At 47.0% G+C, this 11,819-nt stretch overlaps 2 protein-coding genes across 2 annotated transcripts; both read right to left on the bottom strand.

Annotated features, from left to right (window-relative positions):
* Positions 1 to 241: 241 nt before the first annotated feature.
* LOC101076205 (G2/mitotic-specific cyclin-B2-like) lies at positions 242 to 2,393 on the bottom strand. The gene is made up of 8 exons (XM_011609801.2): positions 2,252 to 2,393; positions 1,968 to 2,078; positions 1,534 to 1,812; positions 1,306 to 1,464; positions 999 to 1,235; positions 681 to 821; positions 501 to 611; positions 242 to 435 (listed from the first exon to the last, which is right to left on the bottom strand). The coding sequence occupies exons 1-8, from the start codon at positions 2,276 to 2,278 to the stop codon at positions 328 to 330; spliced, it is 1,173 nt and encodes a 390-aa protein (XP_011608103.1). The 5' UTR covers positions 2,279 to 2,393; the 3' UTR covers positions 242 to 327.
* A 794-nt stretch (positions 2,394 to 3,187) lies between these two features.
* kmt5b (lysine methyltransferase 5B) lies at positions 3,188 to 11,145 on the bottom strand. Its single transcript, XM_011609803.2, has 10 exons — positions 10,791 to 11,145; positions 8,486 to 8,737; positions 8,270 to 8,417; positions 8,020 to 8,185; positions 7,827 to 7,936; positions 7,513 to 7,679; positions 7,408 to 7,427; positions 7,186 to 7,322; positions 6,847 to 7,046; positions 3,188 to 6,582 (listed from the first exon to the last, which is right to left on the bottom strand). The coding sequence occupies exons 2-10, from the start codon at positions 8,646 to 8,648 to the stop codon at positions 5,138 to 5,140; spliced, it is 2,556 nt and encodes an 851-aa protein (XP_011608105.1). The 5' UTR covers positions 8,649 to 8,737; positions 10,791 to 11,145; the 3' UTR covers positions 3,188 to 5,137.
* Between the last annotated feature and the right edge of the window lie 674 nt (positions 11,146 to 11,819).

Consider the following 11,819-nt stretch of genomic DNA (forward strand, 5'->3'; position numbering starts at 1 on the left):
AGATACGCAACCTAGATAGCAACTATCAGTTCACCATCTCTGCAACGCTGAAACTTCTTACCTGATCTCAACTGAATAAAATCCCGTCAGACGCATCTGCACCTTCCTTCCTTGATTCTCTGACTGGAATCATAGCTCATAACCTGCCGCCTCATACAGCAGTTCTCCAAATAGCACTCGCAAATAAAATAATTAGATGTAAAGTTCAATCACAGATGCGGTCCAGATATCTGAACAAGCCTTAAATATTAAAACATTTTATTAAAAGAAAAAAATCGCAACTTTACGTAAATGAAATAATGTGCAAGCTGACAAAGATTAAAAGTCTCATGAGGCGAGCAGAGCAGCGGCCATGTTTCTGAGGAGGGAGCCCTTCAGCTGAGGGATGAGGCTGATCTTCAGCAGTTTGCTGCTGGAGTATTTGTTCTTCACCGCCTGCAGAGGAACAAAGACTCAGTTTCATCCTTCAGCTCAACCACAGCAGCTCAGACCAAACTCACTGTGAACTTGGTTTTCCCCTCGGTCACCAGCACCACGTTTTTGGCGATGTGCTGCACGATGGGCTTCAGGTGGGCCTCGTCGTAGGTGGAGTAGTGCTGCTGTGTTGGAGACTGAAGAGAGTGGGACTGAAGCAGCATCCACAGACGAAAAGATGCGGCGCTCAGGTTTCAGAAGCTTACCCACGGCAGACCTTCAAGCAGCAGCTGCGACAAGCACAGTGAGGCGGCGGCGACCTCCGACGGACGATAGTGAACCATCTGGTAGTCCAGGAGGGTCAGTTCCATCAGATACTTGGCCAGCGTGTGTCTCTCTACATCAGACTGACACAAACAGTTACTGATCTTCTGGAAATCAAACTACACTGCAAAGATCAGTCGGTCCCCACGATCCATTAATACAAGGGAATTATTCCACAATATCCTGCTTTTGGGATAAACTGGACTAAAACAAGTTGTTTTGATTCTCCTCCAGCGGCTCCAACGTCGTTCCAAACTCACATTTGCCACCTTGGACGCACGTCTCAGGAAGTGTAATGGAAGAGGACGACCCAGCTGAAAGCTGAGGCTCCTCAAAACCACCTGCTCCATCTCCAGGATCTGAGACTTGGTGAAGGCGTTGTCTGTGATGTAGGCAAAGTCTCCAACCTCTGGAGCGTACATCTCTTCATATTTACAGGCCACCAACATGGCCGTCACCCCAACCAGCTGAAGTTTCCTACGAGAGACCGGCTGGACCTGCAGGACAACGGGAGGACATGGTGAGGCAGGAACTGGCGGTTAAACCCACACAGAAGACGATTCTGACCTGGAGGAAACGGTCCAGGACGGCAACTGTGAGGTACAGAGTCTCCTGCAGCAGCTGGAACCTGGAGTGCACCTGGACCAGCCAGTCGATGAGGAGCGCTCGCATGCGTTCAGTGATTTCGTAGCCCTGCATGTAGTTTGGTCGTACAGCCTGCTGCACCTGCAGAAACAGTGACCTTGTTAGGGTCACGTCCTCAGTGATGCTGTGAACTGCTGAGGGGACTTTTACCTCCAGGTCGTGCAGATAGCTGTAGATGTCTTTGACGTATTGCGAACACAGCTGAGGCTGGTCTGCATCATCCTCGTCGACATCTTGGACTGTGAGCAGCACCTCCGAGAACGCCTGGCAAAGCTCCCGCTCCTCCGTGAAATTGTCCGACGCCTTTGAAACTGGAGGGAGTGGATCTGCCGGAGCCTCCACTCGGACTGTTGGAGGGACGGTCTGGACAGGTGCAGAAGCTTTCTGAGCACAGGAGGGTTTCCCTGGAGCTTTGGCCCGAACCATCCTCTGAGGAAACAAGTCAGTGACCGTTTAATCCAGACCAAGCTTGAGCCGGAGAAAAATTAACCGTAGACATTTCCATTTTACACGATATCTCAACTATGTCAGCATGACTGTGTAATGTGATTCACAACATAGAATCGTCTATTGACCTTCATTACCTTTGCGTCGGCAGCCGCTGCAGGAAAGTTGGTTATCTCTCCGAGAGCGGCTCTTTTTGGGCCCGCTGCTGTGGTTTTACCCATCTTTAACTGATTTTCAGTGGGTAGAAGCTGCTGGGTGACAGGCGAACAAAACCTAAAGCTTGTTAGGAGCTCAAAAAGAAAGAAATCCTGCCGTGACTTTGCCTTTGAGACACGTGTGACAAAACAACACATCACGTTAGCTAGCAGCTGAAGGCAACAGCTGACTCAATCAAAGGGTCAATAAATGTCGCTCTACTCACCGCAGCACGAGCTTCCAACGATGTCATGTTAATGCCGAGAATGTCGCAGCCAAACTGTGATTCAATGCAAACGACAATATAAATATTCCTTTAGCGACCGTGCAGTGTACTCTTGAACTCCGTGAACACCGTTTTGAGCAGGTAAACACGGAGGCCTTTCAAATAGTGTTCCGTGGGAGCTGATTGGATACCGCTGGAAGAACAAGGCTTCTGATTGGCTGACAACTAACCAGGAAGTGCGAGGACCCAGGAAGGATGTAACGGTAATACAGCATGAGTGTAATTATTATTTTTTAAATATAAAAAAGGGTTACCCGTTTGGGTTGACTGTTATCTCCGGGGTACTCTCTAAATTTAAACAGTACTTTAAAAAAAATATTTTTAACCACGAAGCGCTCCTCATTACTGCCTGAATTTAGAAATCCTTGGGCTGTGATTTTTTTTTTTTTACATTTTAAGACTCAAATTCCCAAACAAAGAAAAGCTATTAACATATTAACGCAATATTTTGTTTCAGGTTGCTGCAAGTCCACATATTAGAAGTTATGAGAACTCTTAGTATTAAATTATCTTAATAATTTCATAATTTATTATATAAATGCATAATTCTTTTTTTCAGCACACGCTCCTTAATTACTCCAAATTAATTTGTCCTCATTCTTCTTTCTTTCAATAAATGGACTTTGGATGGTACTTGACTTAGTAAAACAATTTTACAGACATATTTGTGGTACACAATTCAGTTTTCTGCCAACTATTTTGTGAATTACCTCTGAACTACTAAAAAAACATTAATCCTCATGTCTGAGGGCAAAAAAATAAATATACTTAAAAAAGAAAAAGCCCACTTTCACTTGTTTTGATGTTTTCATTTGAGTTTTTTGACAGGAAAAATATAGGTCCCCACCGAAAAAATTAATAAAAAATCTCAGGAAAAAAGAGCCACAAAGAAACTTTATATAGTTTTTCAAGTATTCAAAACTGTTAAATAAGTACAAGATGTGTTCACATGATTTACATATTGGACAATATACACAGTGTCCATCTTTAATTCTCTTTACAGATTTCCCAATACCCACAAAACACGCTAAAATGTCTGCAAACTATTCACATTTCTTTTTTCTTTATGCTTTTGTAGGAGCTGGAAGTCTGGACAGTTGTCTATCGGACAAAGACCACACAGACGGAACTCTTTACAGTGCAGGATGGAGACGTTAAAGACAGACCGAGCCATGTGGACAATCAACTGCTGGTGATGTGAACATATCAACGAGGACAGAAGGTGGGTCAACATTCAGTCTCAGCTGGTCTGTTCATTTACTTCCATTCAAACAGAACTTTGTGTACAGGACCGTTTCCACATTGGGGGGAAGCAGATGGCTTCGCTTTTTCACTCTTCACTGATTAATCGTGAAACCAATTTTGGTCTAAATGTGTCAAAAACTCTTTAAGGCACCTAATGTTGTGTGACAGGACATGAACTCCTGTAAAGAAGAAAAAGAAAAGACAGCTTACAGAGCTACACACAGCCGACGAAACATGGTTGACTATAGAATAAAGTTAATGCTGCCTCCATCTGACGCACTCGGACCTCGTCGAGGAACAAACGTAGCACCATAGATTTAACCTGCGACCTTTGAGAATGTGTGATTTTCCTCTAAACTCCAGTGGGGAGGGGGCATTTGTTCACTCTGCTTTCAGCCATGAAGATTAGGTGAATAAAGACGAGAGTGGACAGTAAAGACGACGCGTCGGCCAGTCAGATCAGCATCGTCGTGGATTGAGTTTTCGTGCCATGTTACCATTACACGGCAGCTCCAAACGCAAAGCTTCGACCCTTTTTATCATTTATAAAACATTGTGTGCTTTTAATCTGGTGGAATTATGCAGCTTCACCATTATTGGTGTTGGAATAAACCGGCTGGCTGGCTATTTACTAACATTTATTGTGCTTGATTTGCATGTTTTCATAAAGGTTTAAACTTAAAATGGGTTGAGATATTTGGGGAAAAAAAATAATCTAGTATATTTTATTAAATTCCTGGTTAAGGGAAGTGTGCTCCAAGACAGACCACACAGTTAAAATTGCAGAATAAAATTGCACTTGTCCTGATGGGGCCAGATTTTAACTTGGGGGCCTAATTTTAAAATGCCGCTGCAGACGTGGAAACTTGCAAGAGCTTCGCCGCCAAACCAGCTTCCACGTGGGGGGGGGGACGAGCCGCTGTCTCGCCTTTATTGACCCCCAGCAGGTTCATTTTTAGAGACTGGTCATTTCAGGAACATTAAAAGCAAAGTGGAACAACACAATTCCATCAGCTGCAGCCTCAGACATAAAAAGGCTACCGTGATAATGAGAACATGGCACCTGACTGGGAATAATGCCTCTGGACCACATCACACCCTTCATGATTTTTCACAAACAAATTACAAATAATAAGACCCCCACCCACGCACCCAAAAAAGTCAATAAAAACCTGCCTATGAGACAGAGGGGATAGTCACACCAGACTGTACACTTTCTACAAGTCCATTATCAATATATAACAAGTGCATCGTCTCCAGGAGGAGCCCAACTTAAAACAAAACTCATTTTTGCTTCACGATTTTTGTGGAAAAAAATATTAATTTAATACTTCGGCAATTAGTAGATTTATAGAGGAACATCACAAATGGACGGTCGAATCAATGCAATCTGGGTCCATAAGCCGGAAAACTGTCAAAAATGGAAAAGGTTTGTTTTAAGTTAAAGACACCTTCTAGAAACGTTCCGATTCTTAGTTTTTCAGCCATTTTCTCATTTTTAAATTATCTCTCTTACATTAACACGAGCGCTGATCAGATTGGTCTTTATTTACAGGAAGGAGGGAGCGTTGGCCTCCCAGCTTATGCATTGAGCCTCAGCGACTGATCCTCTCTCCTCCTAGAGGAGATATCGATGTCTATGGAGTCTTTGCCTACGATGAGACGCAGGCGCTTTGCTGGAGGAAGTGGAATAAAATCGTCTTCGAATTCATTATCAAAGTAGTCATCCTCGTCATCCTCGTCAGACGAAGGCTCGGCCAGAACATTCTGAGTCCAGTGACTGTTTCTTGCTTCCAGAGTCTGCGCCATGTCCCCGTTGTAGGTCACCTGGTCTGCTTTGGCCTGGGACGTCCTGCGGGGGTCGTCCTCCCTCTTCAGGTGGATCTTCAGCTTGGTGGCGTTGGCGTGGACCGCGGGAGCAAAGCCGTTATTCAGCTTGGCGATGTAAGAGCTGCCTTTCTCCTTGTCGTGGTCTTTGCTGAACTTGATGCTGATCTTGCTGGACGAGGCCGCGTTGACGGCAGAGGCGGAGAGGTTGGACGAGCCCACGGGGTCGTTGGTCTTGCTGCTACTGCTGTCCCTCCGCCGGCGGAGCGTCAGCTTGGGGATGCCCGTGTTGTTCTCCAAGATCAGCTGCGCGTCGTACCGCGTGATGCGCCGCTTCTTCTTGCCTCTGTCCTGCGAGCGGCATCCGCTCTTGGCTTTGTCTCTGCATAGGGCTTTGCTGCCGTTGGTGACGCCGTTGTAGTCCCTGTGTCTGTCCGCAAAGTTCACCAACATGCTGCTGCAGTCCGAGAAGCCGGCAGCATGGCCCGACGACACTGGCACGAACGACTCCCCGTAAGAGTCCTCGTTTTTAACTGTCCGCTTGGTCCTGAGCCGTGCCAGACGCTTGCGCCTGGTGCACGAGCCCCTCTGAGCGTAGCCCCCTTCCAACACTGGCTGCTGAAGCGCTACAGGTTGGCGAAGGTACTCCTCCATGTCTGCCGGCTCCGTTTTGATGACAACCCCTCCCGGGACTGGGCTCAGGCCGTCCAGAGCGCTCGCTTCCAGCGTAATGCCAGCTGAGGTTTCCTGGGTTTTTACATGGGTCCTCGTGGACCGACGAGTTCTGTACGCCGAGCACTGGCTGCCGTCGCCGCCTCGCACGTGCGACAGGCTACAGTGCTCCTTGGCGGCGTGGCGGGTGAGGCAGCCCTGCTGACCCAGTGCCTGCTCCATCAGCTCCTGTCCACCCTTCTCCTTCTTGACGGTGACACCTTTACACCTGAGACCCAGCTGGCACGCCTCTCCTTTGGCCAACGCCTTGGGCTCTGCCCCTCTCCTGCGACTCCGCAACTGGACTTTACTTAGTGAAGGCTTGGATTGGGATTTTAGTCTCTTTGGTACCCTGTTATTGTTTACATGACCTTGTTTTGAACATGAGGTAGTAACGGGTCTTGACCAAGTCTGTCTCGATTGAGTCCTGTTTTTATACTTTAGGCCAGATGACGATGATGATGAAGATGATGTTCTTTTTCTGGAAGCTGTATGGACAAAGAGGGGACAGCAGACATTACATTTTTACAGGGACACAACTGCAACGACGGTAGCCGGGCAACACTTGTAAAACACCATAAAAACACACTTTTGCCCTCATAATTAGAAACGTTTAACTCGTGTTCACAAGAGCGCAGACATTTTCCAAGAGAACAGGTTATCAGACATGTTATCATTTATTGTAATCTCCCCAATGAGCTCTAATCCATAACAGTAACAGCACCAACAGTGACCATGCAGACCACCCTTACATTGATGTGTTTTTGGCATTTCCTGAGAGTTGACGGTGGATTGAGAGCCCACAGAGATACCGTCTGAGCTCTTGCTTCCTTCCTCCATTTTTTTCAGCCGGTTCAGACGTTTGTCTGTCTCCCGCAGCCCGTACTTGCTGTTGATCACCGGAACCTCCACCTGCAGGCCAGCTTTGGACTTAAAAGCACCGGTGCCTCGTCTGCACAGCAAAACAAACATTCTCATAACAACCCTTCTGAGTAACTAAACTTGTGCAGTCGGTAAAAAAAATGATCCCATGATGTCAATTGACCAGGCCTCTGCTGCATAGTTCATGTTGGAATCGTTGCGGCTCCTACCGTTCACATGTGTAGCATTCACAAAATTCATTGTTTTCTCCAAAAAAGCCATCTCCATAGTAACACGAGATCTCTTCTCCTGGTTCGATGTCCCTCAACACTTTCACGCAGGCTGTGTCCCGACCAGTGGAGACAAACTAAACAGGGCGGAATGATTGAAATCTCCTTTACAGAACAGACACAAACCCAAAAATGCTGTTTAATCGCGTGCTGCTCCGTTACCTTGCAGTTTGGCCGACAATCTGAAGAAGCAAAAAGAGACAAAAATCTAAATTAATTCAGTAAAATCAGCAGTTTGAAATCACGACCATCAACGAGGACGCGTACCGTGATTGATGAACGCGGCCGGCCCGAGCCAGAGCTGTGCGCAGTTCTTGCGGGTCGAATACATGACGCTGAAGTCGTTCTCGCCGTGGCGGAGCAGCATGTTTTCCTCGCTCTCCGAGAGCTCGGCGATGCATCCCACCAGATACTCGATCTTGTCGTTTCTTTTCCTGTGAAACGGCGGCACCAGTTAAAGCTACGCCCACAGCAGCTTCAACCCAACCAACGACCCGCTCAGAAATGGACACCAGCTGACGTCAGCGCTGAAAGCTGAGGGCGCCGGCGTGCTACAGCAATAAACGGTCTTGTGGTCTCACCATGCTTTTGTTGCCACGATTTTAGCTCCGTTCTGCTCGGAGGAATAACGATTACAGGGGAGAATCTCAAATCCGCTGTCAGTGGCAAACACCCGCAAATACACAAACACCTGTCGGATAAAAGGGGGGAGCGCCAGTTATTCATCGGACCTTTTCCAGCTGTGAGGAGAAAACACGCTGAAAGGTGATTTACATGCTGCTTGAAAAGCTTTTCTTGAGCTTTTGTCTTGTGAAGAAACAAATTCCTGGCCCAGTCTGCAGACGTCAGAGCTCGGAAGGTCTTCTCCAAGTTGTCGTGTTTCTTGAACCCCTCGATGAGCTCCTTCAGCTCTTCTTGTCTTCCCTTAATTGGTCGGAACCTGCGGCGAACCGACAGAAGAGGAAACGTCCAGAAATCCAAAAGGCATCAGAGACACCGCTAGAGACAGACTTGATGCACTAACCTGGTGTTCATCTTGTGTGTTTGAAAGCCCAGGTATGGATCGAGGATCAGACTCGTCGTCAGATCATCGTTTTCACACAACTCTTTGGCAGTCATTCCCGAGGAGGGCACGTAGCGCCTCTCTGCCTCTGGATTAGCTGCGTTAAACCCTGTGGGCAGATAGGGATGTTAGCATGTGCGCCCTGTAACGGATCAACCCAACACTGGGTAGACTCACTGCGGCTACATCTCCGGTTCCTGTTCTTGCTGTGACGCAGAGATGCTCGCTGGGGATTCTGAGAGCGAGTCTGGTTCTGACTCACAGGTGTTTCGCTGGTCAACTTGGCTCCGTGTCGTCTGCCATTTAATACCATGTTCTTCGATTCGCCCAGCCACTTCATGCCCACAAGCCCCCTGGTCCAGTTGCATTTAGTCTCTTAGATGAGGAAACACTCTTGAGTGGGGAAGACTGGGGTCTGCAGTTTGAAACCTGGAGAAAATCAAATACACAAAATTAGTATTCCTCACATGACAAATCATGTCGGAATCTGCCAATATGTCGAAACACCAAACTTATCTGCTCATGGCAGGATCTGAATGATTAAGCTTAAGCTTGTTAACCATTTGTTGCTCTTACAGCATTTAAAACCTAACTGATTCCAAGAGGAAAAAGGAAATTTAAAAAGGTTTAATAGTAATAATTTCAGACCGTTTCACCCTTTCAGAAGAATAACCTCCACTTCACTTGAAATATGACAAAACTTTTCAGAGAATTGAAGAACAACCGCTTGCAGAATAGAACAAAAGAAGAGAACAAAGGTTGAGTGGGTGCAGCATTAGCAACAGATAGTGAAAGGAACATTCCAAGACTCCAGTGAGGGGTTCTGTGCTGATCCCTGATCAGGTCACAGGGAAGAAGGTTCAACACAGGAGCACAAATCTGCTGCTGTGGTCACCAAGAGCCTGTCTAGAATGAAAAGATATGCCATTCTACCATCCTCAGTAAGAACACTCAACTGCATATGGAGATAAAAACCAACTAACTTTAGGGCTCTAACGTGCGCTTGTGTCATCTATCACACGTGTGTGTAATAGAAGGAAGGATGCAATTCAGCACAGACCTGTCATGTGCACCAATTCCGGCTCAGGCTGACCACAATCTACAACTTTTAAAAACCACACAACTGGAAACCAAAAGCTTAAAGGCAGCCAGAGCGACGGCTCGTCCATTGTTTTACGTCACTGATAAGGAGGAAATAAGGCGGTGCTGCAGCGCCGCCTGGCGGTAACCCGAAGCACCGTCCTGGCTGAATGTCAAGTGCAGCGCAAACGACTTGCACGCTATCTGCGGAAATATTAGCCATTGTTTTCGGCCAGCCGTGGTGTAATCACTCAAACGCGGAAGGTTGTGTTACAAAAGGCATCGCAAAAGTGGTTTTGCTCGAGCCACCTCGTCTCGAAGCACGAAACAGGCCGCCAAGAGCGTCATCGTGGTCAAAAATCGCTGCATGAAATATTTAGCATCTTAGCCTAGTAGGCAGCGTTGACGAGGACTGGGGGGAGCTACGAGGCCAGGCAGAGAGCTGGGGCCGGGATTTAAAGTTATCCATCCGGCGGCATTGTTTGCCAACTGTCGTGTCTCCCCTCCCATCGTCAGTGGGGCTCGAACCTCACGGGCCCTGGTGGCTCTGCTGCCGTAAATACCGGCAACATGCCAGTGCAATTTTTATCGAGCTGTCGACACGTTATGCGAGCTTTTTAAAACCATATATCATATATGTATAAAGGAATGGTGAATGCACGCAAGGGCTCCGATATTTAACTCCTCCGAATACACGCACAGTCAAATGGATCGGCGTCGAAATATTAATCGCCTACACGAGACACAATAATGGGACAATTAAAGCCCGGGGAACAAGTCCTTCTGATCCCACGACACGCAAGTGGGTGAAGCGATGACTAAAACATCGCTGCTCTTCGTGCCTATGTTAGCTCTTTCTCCAGTATCCATATAGTAAAGCTAAGTTAGCACTCGGGATGAAGTTAAGTTGGAGCTAGCCGACATTGCAATCAGTTTATAAACACTGGCGTTAGCTTACCATCATGTCAGTGTAACACAACGGTGCCTTGATCGTGAGGCAAACATTGTCCGGTAGCCGGTAGATGACAACATGAATGTCCGACAAGAAGAAACGAGCCTCCGTTATGCTACCTACCTGCAAACCATTGGACCACAGAAGCTAACGCTGGCTAGCATACGCTGCGTTAGCTGGGTTTGTTTTATAGGGAAGCCATTAGCTAGCATACAAAATAAATCTGGATTTTCGAAGCGAGTTATTTGTCCCTTTGAAAGCAGGCAGGGTTCTACATATGAGCCGCGGTACCAGCGGTAGGAAGCGAACCGGCAGCGCCTCGGTTCAGGGACTGTTTTTCATCACCGGGGCTGGGAGTTAAATAGCAGTGAGCCGACAGGGTTTTCACGCTTTGGTATCATTAAATGTCTCGACTCGACAGCACAAACGGAACAAACGTAGAATACTCACGGTGCGATGCTGTAAAACGACCATTGAATAAGACACCCCACTTAAGGACTCATCCAAATTTGACAGGACAACTGAAGGAAAATATCAGGGAAACACATTTTTTAAAAGAAATTATCATTAAAATTCAAGATGGCGGTCGTGGACGGGCGAGAGGGCAGAGAAAGGCGCAGCACAGCCTCGCCGGAGAAAGTAGATCCCCAACACACGCAATCTTCTGCGTCTCTACGGAGCGGGACGAAGAGCCGCACCTGAGCCGGCGATCGGACGACCACAGGCGGTCACACTCATCAACTTTCCCAGACCTTCTTCCAAATATCTGTCATGTTTGCAGGAGTTGTTGGCAGCGGCTGTCGGATGCACACAAAAGTAGTGCTGCATAAACAAACCTCTTTCCGCTACAGAATCCAGCGGTGGTTCCGACAACGGCGAGGTTCTGCTGCACGGTCCAAACAGAACCTCCAGCAGAACCGACGGACTGCACCGGAGGACGTCTGCTTTCACATAAATGTTAATCGAACGTCCCCTTTACTTGTCATTTCAGGTCTTTTTGTACAGAACCAGTGCGCCCGAACCACAGCCGACTTCCAGAACCACACCTGACTCCAGAACCTCAGTTCTTCCACAATCGCGATGCGTTTTGGGAATCAAAAAGCGTCTCCTGCGTTCTAGTCGTGGGCTACCAGCAGAATAACTCGGAAAAAGCTTCATTAAAATGGGTCTTTGACCTTCTAAAGTCGGTCCGGTCGTTAAACACGCCGAGTGTCTGACGAGGCTTCTTAATATTTAATTCCAAGCTGAATTATCAGGTGATTTTATGAAAAAGATTGGAGATAATTAATCTGTTTCTTAATTAAAGCTGTTTTTCACACGACTGACAACCTTAAACAAGTTGTGAAGCAAGAATTGGTTGGATTTTGACTTTTTGTTCTCATGCAGAACTTGCAGATGACACCAGGCTGCCAAACACACCACACGCACACGCATGTGCATGTTACTGAGTTGGGCTTCTTATCTTGTTATGAGAAGTGA

This window comes from Takifugu rubripes, chromosome 13 (assembly GCF_901000725.2).
Source record: "Takifugu rubripes chromosome 13, fTakRub1.2, whole genome shotgun sequence".
NCBI classification, from domain to species: domain Eukaryota; kingdom Metazoa; phylum Chordata; class Actinopteri; order Tetraodontiformes; family Tetraodontidae; genus Takifugu; species Takifugu rubripes.

Coding starts and splice junctions, on each gene's coding strand:
- kmt5b (XM_011609803.2), bottom strand. CDS start 8,648: ATGAAGTGGCTGGGCGAATCGAAGAACATGGTATTAAATGGCAGACGA. Junction 8,186..8,269: donor ACACACAAGATGAACACCAG/GTTAGTGCATCA, acceptor GGTTCGCCGCAG/GTTCCGACCAATTAAGGGAA. Junction 7,047..7,185: donor GAATGCTACACATGTGAACG/GTAGGAGCCGCA, acceptor TTTGCTGTGCAG/ACGAGGCACCGGTGCTTTTA.
- LOC101076205 (XM_011609801.2), bottom strand. CDS start 2,278: ATGACATCGTTGGAAGCTCGTGCTGCG. Junction 1,813..1,967: donor CAGCGGCTGCCGACGCAAAG/GTAATGAAGGTC, acceptor TTGTTTCCTCAG/AGGATGGTTCGGGCCAAAGC. Junction 436..500: donor AGGGGAAAACCAAGTTCACA/GTGAGTTTGGTC, acceptor GTTCCTCTGCAG/GCGGTGAAGAACAAATACTC.